This window comes from Equus przewalskii, chromosome 6 (assembly GCF_037783145.1).
Source record: "Equus przewalskii isolate Varuska chromosome 6, EquPr2, whole genome shotgun sequence".
Taxonomy (NCBI): Eukaryota; Metazoa; Chordata; class Mammalia; order Perissodactyla; family Equidae; genus Equus; species Equus przewalskii.
The window spans coordinates 48,367,424-48,386,549 of NC_091836.1; the positions used below are offsets into that span (position 1 = coordinate 48,367,424).

At 42.5% G+C, this 19,126-nt stretch overlaps 4 protein-coding genes across 7 annotated transcripts in view; 2 read left to right on the forward strand and 2 right to left on the reverse strand.

Moving 5' to 3' along the window:
* The window catches only part of LOC103545992 (zinc finger protein 709-like), a 515,885-nt gene that overhangs the window by 285,429 nt on the left and 211,330 nt on the right, over positions 1-19,126 (reverse strand). The window lies entirely within an intron of this gene.
* Positions 1-19,126, reverse strand: part of LOC103564867 (zinc finger protein 709-like) — a 308,739-nt gene that overhangs the window by 78,278 nt on the left and 211,335 nt on the right. The window lies entirely within an intron of this gene.
* The window catches only part of LOC103544955 (zinc finger protein 709-like), a 381,325-nt gene that overhangs the window by 43,042 nt on the left and 319,157 nt on the right, over positions 1-19,126 (forward strand). The window lies entirely within an intron of this gene.
* The window catches only part of LOC103542142 (zinc finger protein 709-like), a 54,209-nt gene continuing 44,565 nt past the window's right edge, over positions 9,483-19,126 (forward strand). Inside the window, 1 exon segment of the mRNA XM_070625399.1 lies at positions 9,483-10,287. Within this exon segment, the coding sequence (XP_070481500.1) occupies positions 10,285-10,287 (3 nt within the window). The 5' untranslated portion in view covers positions 9,483-10,284.

Below are 19,126 nucleotides of genomic sequence, written 5' to 3' on the forward strand. Positions count from 1 at the left end.
TTCTTGTAGGGGATTCTTGTGGCAATGAACTCCCTTAGCTTTTGTTTATTTGGGAAAGTTTTTTTGTCTCCATCATATCTAAAGGAGATTTTCACTGGATAGAGTATTCTTGGCTGGAAGTTTTTATCTTTCAGAATTTTGAATATATCATTCCAGAGATTGAATATATCTCTCCTAGCCTGTAAGGTTTCTGCTAAGAAATCTGCTGAAAGCCTGATAGGGGTTCCTTTGTTATTTTATTCTGCCTTGCTGCCCTTAATATTTTTTCTTTGTCATTGACTTTTGCCCACTTTACTACTATATGCTTTGCAGTAGGTCATTTTACATTAACATAGTTGGGACTTCTGGTAGCGTCTTTCACATGAATTTCCATCTGCTTCCCCAGGCTTGGGAAATTCTGCACTATTATTTCTTTGAACAAGCTTTCTGCTCCCCTCTCCTTCTCTTCACCCTCTGGAATACCTATAATCCTTATGTTGCATTTCCTAATTGAGTCAGATGTTTCTCTGAGAGCTTCTACATTTCTTTTTAGTCTTAGTTCTCTCTTCTCCTCCCTCTGAAGCATTTCTATAGTGTTGTCTTCTATATTGCTAATTCAGTCCTCCATAATGTCAGCTCTGTTGTTTACGGAGTCTAGATTTTTCTTTATCTCAACTATTGTGTTTTTCTTCTCCAACAGTTCTGATTGGATTTTCTTTATAGTTTCAACCTCTTTTGTGAAGAAGCTCCTGAATTTGTTAATTAGTATCTGTTTCTTGTTACTCATTGCGTTTCTTCTGATAGCTATTTTGAATTCTTTGTCATTTAGTCTATGGATTTCTGTGTCTTCAGGGTTGGTTTCTGGGTACTTGTCATTTTCCTTGTGGGCTGGAGACTTAATATGCTTTCTCATGCTGCTTGATGGTGTGGATTTTTGCCTCCACATGGTGTTATTATCTGGTCGCCACTGTCATGTGCCTCCACTGGGTGAGGATCAGGCTCTGTCTATTCTGGGCCCAGCATGATTAGGAGCTCCCCAGCTCCAGCCACTGACTGCTTTTCTCATTGTGTGATGCTCTGGATGATGGCAGATCTGGAGCACTAGGCAGGGGGAGGGGTGCTCTCCTTCATCTGTGCTTCCCTTGGCCTCCACTTCTCACTCTGTGTGATCAGGACTGGAGTACCAGGAGGGAAAAGGGGTACTTTCTTACATCTGCATGCCTCCCCCAACCACTGCCTCTCTCTCTGCATGGTGCTCTGGGCACTCTTGGGGCTCCGCCAGCCACCGCTTCTCTCTCTGTGCCTCACTCCAGGTGACTGTGGGGCTAGAGCACTGGGTGGGGACAGGGCACCTCGCCTCAGCTGCGCACCTCCCCCAGCCATGGCCCCTCTCTCTCCGTGCTGTGCTCTGGGCAACCGTGGTGCTGGAGAGCCAGGCAAGGATGGGGCACCTCTCCTCAGCTGCACACTTCCCCCAGCTGTGGCCCCTCTCTCAAAGTGCCATGCTCTGGGTGCCCATGGGCCTGGAGCATCAGGAGGGATGGGGCACCTCTCCTCTGCTGCTCACGTTCCCCATCTGTGGCCCCTCTATCTCTGCAGAGCTCCTGCCAATCAGTTTCCACTTCCTCCAGAGGATCCAGCCCCACCCCCACCCTCAGACGTATGGCTGTGTGCGTCTCTCATACATCTTTTGTGTTGCATATATGTCCTCTGTTGGTATATAAATGTCCTTGTGGTTGTATTTTAGATGGGAGAGTCCAAGGGAAGAACTCACTCTGCCATGATGCTGATGTCACTCCCAGACTTTCTTATCACCATGTACAGATGTGGGGCACAAGGGAATGAAGGAGGGATGAAAGTTTAAATCTGTCAGCAGTCAAACATCAAAAGGAGGAGTCAGAGACTTTTGGTCTCTGGTCTGGCTTGTAAGGAGCTTAGAAACCAGCTTCCAGTCCTCAGAAGAACACAGCTGAAGAACTTAAAATCAACACTTCCATCAGAGAAATGATGTCATGGTATAGACTGCTATTCCCCAAATTAGAGAGAGAGTCCAAAAGTAGCTATTTTAAAATATGCCCAGAATATTCTTTTCTTAACAAGGCACGTCCTCAAAACAATCTATTTCACAAGAGGATAACTCACTGGTATTTTCCCAGAAGCTAACTGACCTGAGGGGAGGGAAAGAGGCAACTTGAGTCTCTTCTAGCCTTTTCTGTTCTCACAGGTGGGGCGCTTTTGAGGATGATAGGATATTTTTTTCCCTTCCAGACACCAACTATGTGGTGTCTGTTCCAACGCCACTTCTCCAACTCTACATCACCAAATAGATTTAAATACAACTGTTAAACATCTAGCACTAACTACTGAGAGTTTGCGTCAGACTCCACAGGTTAAGAGCTCAGTCCCACACACTGACTGTATGTCAGATGCCATCCACAAATGGAGTGCCTAGGCTACTGAAATTTCTACTCAGCCATCTACGAATTCATAGATTCCTTTGACATCCTGTCAGGTTTGGTAATTTAAGGACAATTCTGAGAACTTAACAAAGCACTTTACATACTATTATTGTTTTATATAAAGGATACACCTCAGAAACAGACAAAAGGTAGAGATGCATAGGGCACAGTAGGGTTCTGGTATGGGTGAGGGGAGTGGAGGTGGAGGGGGCTGCAGAGATTCCACATCCTCTCTGGACACTCCACCTTCCCAGCACCTGCATGTGTTGACCAACGCAGAAACTCTCTGAATTCTGTCTGTAAGGGTCCTGATGGAGGTTTCATTACATGGGCTCAATTTATTAAATCACTGGCCGTTGGTCAACTCAGTCTCCAGCCCCTCTCCTCTCTGCAGAAGCTGGGAGGTGGGGCTGTCTGTTCCAAGTCTCTAATCAAGGCTTGGTTTTTCTGGTGTCCATCCCCTATCCTGAAGTCTTCTAGGAGTTACCCCAGAGTTGCCTCATTAAAACAAAACACACTGTGTCACCCTTATCACTCAAGTAATTCCAAGGGCTTCAGGAGAATTTTGCTAGGAAATGAGGATGAAGATCAAATATCTTTCTTATTATATCACAGAAATTCAAGCCTAGGGACACAGGCTCTCTAAAAGATTGAGACCCAATCACTGGACTGGAGAATGATTCCCCTCTGCCCACACCTACCTCTACATCAACTGGGCTCTTGTTTAATATTAGTGGACTACACTGAAGGAACTAGATGCTTTCCGGTAACATCAGGAAGAAGGCAAGGATGTTCCCTCTCACTACTCCTAGTCAGCTCGTACTGGAATTCTTAGCTAACGCAGTTAGACACAAAGAAGAAATAAGAAATATACAGACTGGGAAGCAAGAAGTACAAATGTCTTTTTGGCAAATGACAAGATTGTCTATGGAGAAAATCTCTAAGAATCCCAAATAATAAAGAAAAACCCTTGAACTAATGAAAGAGTAGAGGAAAGTTGAAGGATAAAAGGTTAATATGCAAAAGTCAATTGTTTCCTATAGATCCACACAAATATAGCGAACTCATCTTTGACAAAGGAGCAAGAGCGATGCAAAGGGGAAGCATCCTCTTATCAAAAAATAAAGCCAGAAAAACTGGACATCCACATTCCAAAAAGAATAGAATCTAGACACAGCCTTTATACTTTTCACAAAAATTAACTCAAAATGGATCATAGGACCTAGTGTAAAATGTAAAACTCCAACACTCCTAAAAGGTAACACAGGAGACATAATAATAATATTCTGTTCTATGTGTGTACCACATCTTGTTGATCCATTCATCTATTGATGTAAACTTGGGTTCCTTCCACCTTTTGGCTACTGTGAATAATGCTTCAAGAACACAAGTATAGGGGCTGGCCCCGTAGCCGAGTGGTTAAGTTTGCGCGCTCTGCTGCAGGCGGCCCAGTGTTTCGTTGGTTTGAATCCTGGGCGCGGACATGGCACTGCTCATCAAACGACGCTGAGGCAGCGTCCCACATGCCACAACTAAAAGGACCCAGAATGAAGAATATACAACTATGTACCGGGGGGCTTTGGGGAGAAAAAGGAAAAAATAAAATCTTTAAAAAAAAAAAGAACACAAGTGTACAAAGATCTATTTGAATCTTTGTTTTGAATTCTTTGGGGCATATGCTCAGAAATAGAATTGCTGGATCATGTGGTAACACTCTCTGTAATTTTTGAAAAACTGCCATACTGTTATCTACAATGGTGACATGATTTTACATTCCCACCAGAGGAGCACAGGGGTTCCCATGGGTGTTTTCACTATCTTGATGGTGTCCTTTGAAACACAAAAGTAATTAATTGCAGTGAAGTTCCAATTATGTGTTTGGTTTTTTTTCTTTTTTACATGTTTCGCTTTTGGTGTCATATCTAATAATTCTTTGCTAAATCCAAGGTCATATTTTCCCCAGTGTTTTTTCTAAGAGTACTATGATTTTACTTCAGATTTAGGTCTTTGATTCATTTTGGTAAATTATTCTATGTGGTGTAATGTAGGGGTCTAACTTCATTCTTCTGCATGTTACTATCCAGTTGTCCCAGCACCAATTTTTTTTTTTTTTTGGTTTAAACATCTTTTTTTTTTTTTTTTTTATTAATGTTATGATAGATTACAACCTTGTGAGATTTCAGTTGTACATTATTGTTATTCATGTTGTGGGTACACCTCTTCCCCCTTTGCCAGCACCAATTTTTGAAAAGAATATTCTTTCCTCATTGTTGATACCTTTTTTCCAAATCACTTGATCATAGATAAGTGGGTTTATATCTAGAATCTCAATTGAGTCCATTGATCTGTGTGTCTGTCCTTGAGGCATTACCACATACCTTGATTACTATGCTGAGTGGTCAGACTTGAAATCACAAAAAGGTTAATCTTACCACTTTGTTTTACTTTTGAAAATTGGTTTGGCTATTCAGGTTCCCCTGCAATTCCATATAATTTATGAAACAACTTGCCAATTTCTATTGTCAACTTAAAAACCAAAGTTTCCTGTGATTTTTATCTCAAAATGAGTTTATTCAAGAATAACAAATAGAATTGCTATTTGAGATGTGCCTGGTACAGCAAAGCAGTGGCAAATCCAGCAAACAAACAAAAGGAGCTGCTTTTATAGAGAAAAAGGGGGAGTAGGGGGGGTGCTGTTTTAAATTAAAATCCATGGTGGGGAGTAACAGCTCAGGGCAGGAATGGATCCTCATTGACTGAGGTGCAGCATTTGTCATTGGCTGGGCCTTGGCAATGTAAGAAGAGAAATCTTCCTTTGGTTTAAAGTAGTTTTACTTCCTGTCAAAGATGAAAGCCATGCTCTCTTCCTGTTTGGTGCAACTGAGGATGTGTGGTAGGGCATGAGAGCTCCCCATACAGGATTTGCCAACTCCAGTATAGTTAAGGTTTCTTTGATTAATATCTGCAGTTGTAAAGAAGTCAGTTGAGATTCTGATAGGGATTTTGTTGAAAATCTAGATCGTTCTGGGAAGTATTTCCATCTCAACTGTGTTAAATCTAAGGATCCATGAGTATGGGCTTTTCCCCGTTTATTTATTTATTTATTTGTAGGGTTCACTCTTTTTTTCCTTGCCTCTATTGGATAGGGAGTAATAAAGAGCAAGGAAAAAGTTGGCATCACTCCAAGATCTTTGCTCTTCTTTATTAATGATTGGTAATGTCTAAATATGAAAGTCCCCTCCCAACCTCACTCCATTCCTTTTAATTTCCCAAAACGTAAATCAAATTTTTGCCAATAATATAAGTTTAATGGTCATTATTACAAGAAATTAGTTTCAGAGAAAGTGTGACTACAAGAGAGTTTTTCTCCACACACCCTCAGAATGCTTGCAGCTCTGTAACTGATGTCATTTGCATGAGTGTCCATTCATTAATGACCATCCAATAGCAATGGGGCATAGTTTCTAAGTTTTAAATATATAAAATCATATAGTCATTTTTCTATCACTATATCATTATCATAAATATACATATTTTGGTACAACTCACTTTCTTTTGTTGTTTTTTTTTCATTTTACCTTCGACTGCCTTCACCCATGTCTCTCTCTCCCCTCTCCCCACCTCTGGCAACCACCAGTCTGTTCTCTGTATCAATGGGATTAGCGTTTTGGGTTGTTTTTTGTTTGTTTTTATTTTAGATTCTCTATATATGAGAGCTCACACAATATTTGTCTCTCTGTCTGACTTATTTCAGTTAGCGTAAGGCCGTCAAAGACCATCCATATTGTCACAAATGGCAAGATTTCATTCCTTTTTATGGCTGAATAATATTCCACTGTACATGTATACCACAGTTTCTTTATCCATTTATTTATTGACAGACACTTAGGTTGTTTCCATATCTGTAAATAAGGTTGCAGTGAACATGTGGGTACATATATCTTTTTGAGTGAGTATTTTAGTTTTCTTTGGATAAATAACCAGAAGTGGAATTGCTGAATCATATGGTGGGTCTATTTCAAGTTTTTGTGGAACCTCCATACTGTTTTCCACAGTGGCTGCACCACTTTACATTCCCACCAACAGTCCACAGGGTTCCCTTTTCTTCACATCCTCACCAACATTTGTTAATTCACACTTGTAGATCTTTTTTTTTTTTTTTTTTGATGTTTTGCAGTTTTCAGAGTACTACTTACTTTATTAAATTTTTTCCATTTTATTATTTTGATGCTATTATAAATAGATTTCTTTTGTTAATTTCATTGTCAGATTGTTCATTGCAGTGTATAAAATACAATTTATTTTTATATACTGACCTTGTTTCATACAAATTTGCTGTACTCCATTATCGGTTCTAATAGATTTTTCAGTGGGTTCCTTAGAGTTTTCTATTTACAAGACAAGACACATGCAGGTGAAGATAGTTTTAGATCTTCCCACCCAGTCTGGATGCTTTTTATTTCCTTTTCTTGCAAAACTGTTCTGGCTAAAATTGCCAGTACGTTGTCAAATAGAAGTGGAAGGGCAGACATTCTTGTTTTGTTCCTCATTTTGGGGAGAAAATATTCAGCCTTTCACCATTAAATATAATATTAGCTGTGGGTATCCCATACTTGCTCATCATCAGGGTCAGGAAATTTCCTTCAAATTCTAGTTTCCTGAATGTTTCTGTTGTGAAAGGATGTTGGCTTTTGTCAAGTACTTACTGAGTCTATTGAGACAATCAGTCCATTTTTGCTTTTCACTCTATTAAGATGATGTGTTAGGTTAATGGATTTTGAGAGGTTAACCAGACCCTGAATCCCTGGAATTTATCCCACTTGTTCATGGTGTATAAATCTTTTAAGTTGTTGCTGGAGTAGGTACTAGTATTAGTTGAGGTTTTTCTGGATCCATATTCACAAGGAAAATAGGCCTGTAGTTTTTTTGTGATACTTTTGTCTGATTTTGGTATCGTGATAACACTGGCCCCAAAATGAGTTGGAAGTGTTGTGTTGATTCTGTTTTGGGGGAGACTTTGTGAAGAGTTCCTGTTAAGTCTTGATTGGATGTTTTGGAGGATTCTGCTGTGACACCCTCTGGGCCTGGGCTTTTCTTTATGGGTAGTTTTTTGCTTACTAATTCAACCACTTGTTCTAATTCTAATCAGATTTCCTTTTTGAGTCACTTTTGGTAGCTTGTGTATTTCTAGGAATTTATCCATTTCATCTAAGTTATCTAATTTGCTTGCATAAGATTGTTAATTCCTTTATAATCCTTTTCATTTCTGTAATCTCAGTAACGATATTCCCTCTCTCATTCTGCTTCTAGGAATTTGAATCTTCTCTCTTTTTCTCTATGTCAACCCAGCTAAATTGTCTACTAGTTCTCTGTTGTCAATTCTGTTGATCTTTTCCTAAAACCCACATTTGGTTTCATTGATTTTCTTTATGGGTTTTCTATTCTCTATTTTTTAAATTTCTGCTCTAATTTTTATTTACTTTTCTCAATACATTTGGTTTGGTTTCTCATCCTTTTGAATGTGTTAGGTAAAAGGTTAGGTTACTGATTTGAGGTCTTTGTTAGTTTAGGTATTTATAGGTATACTTTTTATCTATATAGTGTTTTCAATGTAGCCCATAAAATTTCTTATATTGTATCATTTTGTTATTCATTAAAAATGTTTTCTTGGGGCTGGCCCCGTGGCCGAGTGGTTAAGTTGGCGCCCTCCGCTGCATGTGGCCCAGTGTTTCGTTGGTTCGAATCCTAGGCGCGGACATGGCACTGCTCATCAAACCACGCTGAGACAGCGTCCCACATGCCACAACTAGAAGGACCCACAACGAAGAATATACAACTATGTATGGGGGGGCTTTGGGGAGAAAAAGGAAAAAATAAAATGTTTTCTAATTTCCTCATTGAGTTCTTTGACCCACTGGTTATTTAGGAATGTCTTGTTTAATTCCCTCATATTTGCATGTTTCCCCAAATTTTCTGAAGATATTGATTCCTATTTTCATTCCATTGTGGTCAGAGATCTTAGTTTGTATTTTAAATTTTAAATTTCCTAGTATTTAAAATTTATTAGGTATTTTTTAATGGTGAGGATTGATCTATGCTAGACAAAGGGCCATGTGTGGTTGAGAAAAATATGTATTGTGTTGTGTAAGAAGGTTTAAGAAGTTGCACACCAGATGCCACAGACCCTGTTCACATGCCCCAGTAATGATTCCAAATTTGGAAAACAGGTATAATTAACAGCCCAAGCTCTTTAACTTTATGTTATCCTAAACTCACTCTCCATAGTTTTGTAACAGCAAACATGCAAATTAAAGAAGGTGGTAAAAAATGCCCCCATATATCTTAGGTTTTTGATGATAGAACTTATCTCTTCTATTCCTCCACAGATAAGGTGTTACTTCTGGGTTCCCATCTTTGTTGGGGAACAAATCAAAAAGCACCTACTTGGCCTTTCCCATCAGAATATGCCTCACTAAAAGGGCTGGTAAATCAGCACGTGTATTTTGCACATAAATAAGTACAACTATTTTGATTCTATATCTTGGGCCTAATGAGCTAACCTATTTTTATAACTTTATTAAGCATTTATAAGTTATAATTTTATAAGGTTTGTGTGTGGCCTTTGAATATTGTATATTTATATTTTGTTTTTGATTATTAAGACCTATTTAAACTGTTAATGATATGATCTTTCTCTCTCTGTTATTATTGAAAACTTTTTCCCAGGTGGTGTTTCTATGTCTTTTATTATTATCAGTGATATATTTACATTTTTTAGTTTATCAAATCTATTCAAATTTCATTCACATTTTTCTTGGAATGTCATGACTTCTACTGCCTAAGTATATAGAAATACTTTCTAATGGTTTTTCAGTATTTGCATTTTATATTTTTTACTCTTTAACTCGGTACCCCATATACAATTCTTTTGGATGAAGGAGACAGGAAGTTATAGACTGCTACAATTCATCATCTGTTTTGTTACATCCTTGTGTCTGTTTATTGTTAGCTCATAGTACAGTTCATGAATATTCAGTTAAGGGTGGGGCACGAGATCAGTGTTTACCGTCTAACAGTCATGTTCCTTTAAGGCTCATGGGTAGCAGGTACCGATGCTACTACATACATCGTATGATCCAGAAATGGCTGCTTGGTCCCTCCCAGAGGAGGAGAATTTAAAATGTTAATGAGATTATAATGGGGAAAGTTCACTTCAGACCAGATTGCTAGATCTGGCTCCAGCTAGCTTGCTTGTGAGAACTTTCTGTGTTTAGGCTCTTCCCGACACTTTACATCTGCAAACACTTCAACAGATAATGTTAGTTTTTATCAGATGCTCTGTACCCCTTTCTTTTCCTAGTTCCCTGGTCACAGTGTCTGTGTCTGTGTACCTATTTGGCAAAACTACGTCAGACTCCAGTTGTCAACAAAGATCAAAACGGAGAGACTGATTACTGCATACGGTGAGGTGACTTTCAGTTGTGTGTTTTTGTAAAGAAGGATCACAGCACGAGGATTCCCCTCCCAGCACTTCCTTTCAACGCAAACGTCCCTGCAGAGGACGAATTCTGTCTGGCATTCTGCTCAGACACCTAAACTCAGGGGGCTGTCACTCAGACACAAGGGGGCGAGTCTTGCGAACTGTCCAATCAGAGGCGGCTCTGGGGCAGGTGGGTGGGGCGAAGCGCCAACCCCCGGAAGTTGCTGCTGCTCCAGCCGCGCTGTGGATCGTGTCTCCTCGCCATTAAAGGCTCTACGTGGCTGTGTCGCCACTTCTCTCGCCTTGTGACCTGTACCGACCTCGGGAGTCTTAGGAAGGTAGCCAGGGGACCCAGGAGACCTAGAAATGGTGAGTGTGCGGCCCCGGGGTGAGGAAGCGGGGGGAGGGGCTGGTCGGAAGCGGCGGGGCGGGCCCGGCCTCTCGCAGTCCCCTCCCGGGTCTGCGGCCCCGAGTCCGCGGTGGCGCCGCTTGGCCCTTAGGCCCCTCCAGCCGCAGCGTGGGGGCGGGGCCGGCAGCTGGGCCCCGGGCGTCCTGTGGTCCCTGCGCGCGGCGACTTGGGCCGGAGCGTCTCTGGGTCGCTGTGCGCCCGCAGCCCCGCGTGTCCCAGACGGTGCGGGGCCTGCGGGAGGGTCCTCAGGACAATCGGGCCTCGGTCTCCGGGGTCCGTGCGCGAGAGGAGCTGTGGCGTCCCTAGTCCCTTTTTTCTTACCAGATGGCACCCGTTTTCTCCTGAATTTTCCATATATTTGGGGAGCGGAGTCTCAAATCCAGGACCCTGTCCCCCGAGTCTCGATCTTCCTAGTACTGACAATAAATCCCTGAATTTCCAGTCTCTCCCCGAATTCCCAAATGCCAACTTCCTGCCCGCGACTCACAGCATTATTATCAACTATTTGGCCTCCTTGTTGGATTTGAAGCAGATTCAGTGTTTTAATTGTTTTCTCACCGTTAATGGAGGGCTGTTTTTAAAAGATTTGTTTTGTGTGTGTGGATATTTTCCATGAGTGAAAAGCAGCCTATAACCACCTGGAACTACGTTGTATGAAATCCTCCTGCGTCTCCCCAGGATCTTTCTGGGCGCAGACAGCCTGTGGGAAGTCCTCTGGGTACAGGTTCCTCATGAGAAACTTTCCTGGATGATCTGTTCTGTCAGCACTGTCCCTACCTGGGTTAGTCACCTTTAAAATATTCGTTCACTTTATTATAGTCTCAATTTCTCAATGAATAAAAATGTATTTAACCAACAGGACTTGAAACACAATGTAAAATATCTCCAAAGAGTCAATAAAGGTGAATTTCAGGAGAAATAAAATATTCCGGTTTTACGTTGCAAGTGCTAAACTTTCTTTCACCTTTTTTCTCCCATCGTGGATTGTAATATTCTTAAGTCTGTTCTTTTATTTTGGGTGAGTTCAAATGGATTTCTATGGCTTAGACTTGCAGACCTGCAGTGTTCAAGTAGGATTAATAGTTTATAAAAAAATTTCCTCTCTTGGAAATAATACGATATTATCATTCTTTTTCCAGAACGTGATATATTCTTGTGGGGTTTCTTGTTGATTTAGCAAATTGCTGTACCATTTTCTTCCCTCATTTCCACATAAAGACTGGTTTGAGTGTTTTCACTGGGTTGTTCAAACACTGGGTTTGTGTATTTAAAATATCAGTGATGGTCCAAAAAGTCTCCAGTGGGGACAGAGGCCTGAGGGTAGTGAGTCTAAGCTAAGGCCTCCTTGGACCTGCAGAGGGAAGGCCTTGCAGGCCCAGTTGTCCTTCCTGGGGAACCTCCCCCTGCAGGTGTCCTACTGCTCACACCCCCATGGAAGGAGCCTTTATCCTGAGAGCCCTGGAAAGCTGGGGGTGCACGTGCTCCTGGGGTGGGGAGTGATGCCCTTTCTGAGGTTGTAGCTGTGGTTCCCTTGGGCCTGTTTCTAGACATAATTGGAGTTTTGCATGCACAGTGTGGGTGCACTCAGAGAGTAACTTGTTTACGTTGAGAAAGTCTGTGAGAGTCAGGAGCTCTGTGTCCTGGATGAGGGCCCATTAATCTGGGGTCCATTTGGGTCAGAACCTTAAACTGAATGCAGCTGAGTTTCCTGACTGTGAGAATGGAGCCTGAGAGAGTGAGCATGTGCACTGTTCCCTGGGGGGAGGAGGGTGTGTGGGGCTCCCAGAGCTCCTTCCTGTGGCTGCTCAGGTGCCCTCCCCTCCTTCTCCAGGGACTGACCCCCTCCAGGGCTCTGTCTCCACCAGGAGAGTCAGGAACGTGGAACCTTCTGACCGTGGCTTTCCTTCTGTCCTGTCGGGGGCAGGCTGCTCATCTGAGCTGATTCCACTGTTAGTGTTTCTTTCCTTTGGATTCCTTTATCGATGGACTAGTGCAGCCCTTTGGCTCTAGTTTCCCTTAGCACTCGGGCCCTGAGACTGTAAGTTGATGGAGAGATAGGATGTGAGGAAAGCAAGAAAATCGTTTCATTTTTGTGTCAGTTTTTCTATGTGCGTGTCTCTAGAGAACATAGAAAGTAAAGAGCTAAAGCAATTGAGATTCTATTTTAATTGGTGTGAGGAAAACTTCTGAAAGCTTCTGTAAACCTTTGAAAATCCAATACAGTTAAGGGTTTAGACTCAAACCCTGATTGCATTATAGTGTATAATATACTATACTCCTGAAAATACCCCACTGTCAGCTAAAGGGGGAGGAGAAACTAGGATGCAGCATGTCCTTGTAGTTAGAAAGAGATTTGAAAATTTTGTTTTGTATGGTTTACACTTTTGTAACTGTTAGTTTTTAAAGGAATTAAATCTTAGAATGGTGTCCTATGTACAAGAGTTAAAATTAAAGAATATAAATTTCTTTGTTTATTTGAAATAAATCTATAAGACGGCAAAGTGCCAACCTATCCTGGTCCTTTCCAGCACTGCTTCTCAAGTCACCCCAAATACACAATTTTGATTGTTTTTGACCCTCTGTTAATGTTTCTTTATATAAATCAATTGAGAATGCATATTTTTCTTACCTACTTTGTCGTTGTAGTAAGCAGTCAGATTTGACATTTTTGGGTGACTTCTCACAGCTTAAGCCTCAGCCACCCTGTTCCTCTTGTGCCCCCATCTGGACAAGCTGAGCAGGAAGCCTGCGTGCTCTCTCCTCTCGAGCAGGCAGGAGATTCCCACCACCCCAGCCCCTGTCTGTGTGCAGAGCTCTTGCCCCGGCCCCACCCCCAGGCCCACTGAAGCCCCAGGCCAGGCTCCATTCCTTGCTTTCTGAGCCCTGTCAGAGCTGCTTGAGAGGCCGGCCCTGCCCTCCCCTCAGACCTCTATGATGTGAGTCCTAAGCCTTGTCCTACCCTGTGTGTGTGTGTTTTGTGCCACCCTGGCATCAGTCTCAACAAGTGAACCACCCCTCTGCAGGGACCATAACAGTTGGCGCCCTGAGCAGCATGTCCAGACATGACCCCACCCGTGGGTCTGTCTTCTGCTCTGACTTGCTCCCCTGCTCTGCTGCCTGGTGGCACATGCACTGTGGGCTGCTGCTTGCTGGGGAGTTGGTGCTGGGAGCTGTGCTGCCCCGTGTTGCATTGTTGACCCGCCAACCTCAGTTCTAGGTTCAGCTGACCAGAGTGGGCAGTTTCAAGAATTTATAGGCATTTCAGAGGAGGATTATGGGATTGAGGCCTCCTTAAATGAGTCCTGGGTCAATGTCTCTGCTAGGATTTATCTGTGTGTTAGAGTGAAGCTGTGACAGGAGCTAGGTTGGCCTGACATACCTCCGAGATGGTGGTGCCACAGGGGGGGGACTATACCCTTTGCCAGAGGTGGGTCCATCACTCCTGAAAAGAGCTGTCATTTGAAAGAAAAAGGAGAGGGGGAGAGACAGGCAGTAGGTGGCAGGTTGAGTCCACACTCCTAACACCAGAGGGCTCCCCAGGCCCCTTCAGTACCTCTGCTGCTGCTGCCGCTGCCTCTACTGCCACAAAGACCCTGACCTTCAGGGTTATAGGGAATAACACCCATGGGACCCCTGTGGCACAAGGGATTAGTTCAAACCTGACTTAAGCTCAGATTTTAACCCTATAAAGCAACCAGTTGTCATGGGGAGGCTTCTAACCCCGATGGTACTGCCTTGAGGCTCTTGGGTGGAAACAAATTATCAATAGCAGGGTAGAGAAGGCACTCCCTCCCCTGAAGTGTATTCTGTGAGGAAGAAAACAAAACAGGAAAGATCAGGAGGAAGCAAACAGTAGATAAAATCCTGAAACAAGGTCCACACTTTGACCCAATTGGAAATCGAGAATATACTAAGAGAGTTTACACAGCAAAACAAACGGAGGTGCACTGCTTGGCTTATGGGCCTGTACAACATAGGTTCTGAATTAATTTTGCTCTCTGATGTAGTGCACTAATTCAGAAACCTTCAAGCAGTTAGTCAATACTAGGTGTCAAGTTACACTTATACCTGGGATCCCAGTAAATTTAAGGAAGGTGCCCCTGATGATCTTAGGGGTGTTAATGAATATAATATGGAGGACAAGTAGGACAAATGTTTCATCTTTAGTCATCAGAACTATGGTCTTGCCTAAGTTCTCCGTGGTTATAATACCCATTGTCCTAAAATATCCCATAGTGAGCTGGGAAGCTCTGATCCAATGAGCAAGAATTAAAATTGAATGTAGTCTTTTCCACTTACAAATTGGCTTGATGGAGCTGGCCTGGTGGCACAGCAGTTAAGTTCGCACGTTCTGCTTCTGTAGCCCAGGGTTTGCTGGTTTGGATCCTGGGTGCACACATGTCACCGCTTGGCAAGCCATGCTGTGGTAGGCATCCCACGTATAAAGTAGAGGAAGATGGGCACGGATGTTAGCTCAGGGCCAGTCTTCCTCAGAAAAAAGAGGAGGATTGGCAGCAGATGTTAGCTCAGGGCTAATTTCCTCAAAAAAAAAATTGACTTGACAAGTTGGGACTCCAGTGACCTTACTCCACAAATCAAGTAGTGAATATGGCCCAGTGTAAATTATCCAGGGCTTTGAAGGATTGAAAGCTGTATAGAAAATCTAGTTAATAAAGGGTTGATTATTCCCAGTGCTTTTTTTTTTCTTTTTGAGAAAGATTAGCCCTGAGCTAACATCTGCTGCCAATCCTCCTCTTTTTGTTGAGGAAGCCTGGCCCTGAGCTAACATCCGTGCCCATCTTCCTTTACTTTATATGTGGGACGCCTACCACAGCATGGCTTTTGCCAAGCGGTGCCATGTCCGCACCCAGGATCCGAACCGGCAAACCCCGGGCTGCCAAGAAGTGGAATGTGTGACCTTAACCACTGCGAAACCGGGCCGGCGCCCCCCCAGTGCTTCTTTTAACAGCCTAATTTGTCCTGTTATTAAACTTGGAAACAGTGGATGACACCTCAGAGTGGTTTACCTCAACTTCAGACTGCTGTTGCACAGCACAGACCTCTATACCACCTCCCCACATTATGGGAATTACTGACCACAACCAACCAGCAATTGATAAGTATCCTGCTCTCACAGTTTTGGCTAACCTTGTTCTGTCCAGTCCTGTGTCCACAGCCTCTCAGCTGCACTTGGCCTTCCCCTCTGAAGGGACAGGATGCCCCTTTACTGGGTTATCCTCATGGATCTTCCACAGCTGTGCCCTCCTGTAGTCGTTGCGGGCGGGGTCTGAACTGGTTTCTCCAAGAAGTCAGGTTTGACATTACCTTGATGACATCTCCTCTGAGGACATTCAGAACATACAAATATTGAAAAAAGCTCACTAAAAGTGGATGCGACATTGCCAAGCATATAATATGAGGCCCTGACAACTTTGTTAAATTTCTGGAAATTATTTGATAGTCTGAGACCCGCTCCTTCTCTGGCACCATGAAGAGATAGCTGTTATTTCCCTCAGCACCCACTACATCTACTAGGTTCTCTTGATGTTTGGGAGGCAGTATGTTCCTTGTTTACAAGTTTCCCTTGACCCCATTTGTGCTGTTACCTGCAAGTTTGCCACTTTGAATGGGCATCCCCAGTTCAAAAGTCTGGAGACTCTTCAAATTGTCGTACAACCCACACTCCTTTAGTGGCATCAGAGACTCCTTCACTACAGAGGCCTCAGTGACCTTCTGTCATCCTCCTGGGGTACCCATGGTGGTCTTAAGTTGCCCACAGGCTTCTGATGCAAGAACCTGCCCTAGGCCCCACACTATATGCCATTAGAGCTGCAGTGACCTCTTCTTACAAGACTATTCTGACAGTAGATGGCCCTGAACATGGGACCTTCTATCAGGCAAGTCCATTTCGACTTGGGACCTGGGAAGGGCACTCCAAGAGCTCAGCATACTCCTGAGACCCCCTGGGGACGTGATGGAGCCAAACCTGAGCCCTCTGGGATATCCTGCCTGCAGGAGGGGTGGTTGACCCTGTCCTCAGTCTCTTGCCAGGTGCCATGATGTTGAAGGAGGTCACCCCTTTCCCAGATCCTCAGGCTCCCTGGAGACATCGTTAGGATTCCCTGACAGAAAAGCAATGGGAGTTCGTAGACTTTAGGGATGACATTGCCACATTTGTACATGATGGAGCTCAGGCAGAGTTTCTGCTTTTTATATCTAAAATGGGACATCTCTGATGAAGGACTGGACTCAGGTGTCATTACATCAATCAGTCATCTTAACACCAACCAAAAACCGGCTCCAGCTGCAGACATCACAGACTTTGTGGTAAAAGAACTCCAGGGGTCTCTTGCCTCACAGTTACCCACAATAGAAATCAAAGGAACACTTGTCTCTACATGTACGCAGGCCACACGCAAAACTTCACCAGGACACTTTTTGTCCATGTGGCAATTCAGACACTCATTTCACTTCTCAGAATACACATCGCTGCGCTCTAAACAGGGCATTCAGTGGAAGTTTCTCCTCTCTTCCAAGTCACAGGGTGCAGGCCTCAAAGAACAGCATTATGGCTTATTGAAATAAGGTCAAATTAAGAGAATGAAAGATGGTCTGTTTCTGTCATCAGTTAGTCAACAGGGGTGAATATTAATGCACCTCTCTTTACCTTTGTCTGACCTAGTAGACTTTACTTTTTTTTAAGAGCTGCTTTAGGTTTACAGAAAACTTGTTTGAAAAGTACAGAGATTTCCCACATAATGCCTCTGCCTCCACACAGTTTGCCCTGTATTTTATATCTCATATTACTGTGGTACATTTGTTACATTTGATGAGCCAATTTGATGCGTGAAAGCTCATAGTTTACACTAGTGTTGACTGTTATACAATCTCTGGGCTTTGGCTAACGTCAAATGACTCGTCTCCATCATTTCTGTATCATTTGCAATTCTTGCACTGTCCTAAAAATCTCCTGTGCTCCCCTTATTCATTCATCCCTTCCTTCCACACCCAACTCCCTGGCAACCAATGAGCTTTCATTGTCATGTACTTCCATTTTTTTTCCAGGATGTCATATGCTGGGAATAATACAGTGTGTAGCCTTGTCATATTGGCTTCTTTCCCTTAGCAATATGATTGCAAAGTTTCTCCACGTCTTGTTCACTTAGTAACCTTATTTCTATTTATCGCCGAAGAATGCTTCATCCTGTTGATGTACCAGTGGTTTATCCATTCACCTGTTGAAATTGTCTTGCTTGCATCTTGACCATTATGCATAAAGCTCCTATCAACTTTCAAGTGTAGGAATTTTGTGAAGATGAGTTTTCAACTTGTTTGGGTAAGTGTGAAGAGCGTGTTTGCTGCGTCATATGTGTAGGCTTAGTTTTAAGAAGTTGCCTTTCTTCTGAAGTGGGCATACCAATTTCCATTGCCACCAGCAGTGAATGAGGGTTCCTGTTCTTGCCATCTTCACCATCATTTGGTGTTCTCAGTGTTTTAAATTTCAGCTGTTGTAATAGTGTCTGCTGACATTTCGTTCTTCTTGTAGTCGCAAATTTGTAGTGACACATGATTTTGACCATGTTTTCATGTGGTAATTTACCATCTGCATGTCATTGCTGAAGTGATTGTTCAAATCTTTTTCTCATTTTTCACTGGCTTGTTTGTCTTCTTTTTGTTTTGGGTACCAGTCCTTTATCAGATAAGTGATTTTCAAAGATTTTCTGACAGTTTGTCACTTCTGCTTTTCTTCTCAACACTATGTTTCACAAAGTGGAAGCTTTTCATTTCAATGAAGTCAAACTTATTTTTTTCTGTCTTGGATCTTGTTTTTGGCGTTGTATCTAAAAATTAATCTCGAAACTCAAGGTCATCTAGATTTTCTCTTGTTTTATCTTTTAGGAGTTTTGTAGTTTTACATTTTATACTAGGATCTGTGATTCATTTTGAATTAATTTTTCTGAAAAATGTGAAGTCTGTCTAGAATCTTTTTCTTGCATGTGGAAGGCTAATTTTTCTGGCAGTATTTGTTGAAAAGACTATGTTTTCCCATTGAATTGTCTTTGGTCCTTTGTCAAACGTGTTAACCATATTTGTATGGCTCTATACAATCTATATTAACGTTTTATCTTTCAACCTCCTCTACAGTTTTCTTAGTTCAAGGGGTTTTCTTTGTTATTGAGGATTCTCTGAGATTTTCTCCGTAGACCATCCTGTGCCACAAGAACAGTTTTATTTCCTACTTCCTGTCTATGTACCTTTTATTTCCTTTTCCTGTCTAATTGCATTAACTAAGAATTCCAGTCCTAGTTTGACTGGGAGTGGTGAGAGGAGACATCCTTGCCTTCTTTTTGATGTTATCAGAAAACATCTAGTTCTTTCAGTGTAGTCCACTATTATTAAATGAGAGCCTAGTAAATGTAGAGATGGGTGTGGGCAGCGGGGAAGCATTCTCTATTCTGATGTTTTGGTCTCAATATTTAGTGAGCCTGTGTCCCTGGTGTTGACCTTCTGTTATACAGAATGAAAGATATTTGGTATACATCGTCAGTTCCTAGCAAAAACCTCTTGAAGCCCTTGGAATTCCTTGCATGATAAGAGTGATAGTCCTCCTAGACGGCTTAAGGTTGGGGGTTGGATGCCAGAAACACCAAGCCTTGATTAGAACCTTGGAATTTTCAGCCCCAGCTCACAGCATGTGTGGAGAGGAGAGGGGCTGGAGACTGAGTGCATGATTTAATAAATTGTGCCCATGTAATGAAACCTCTGTTGGAACCCTTACAGACAGAATTCAGAGAGTTT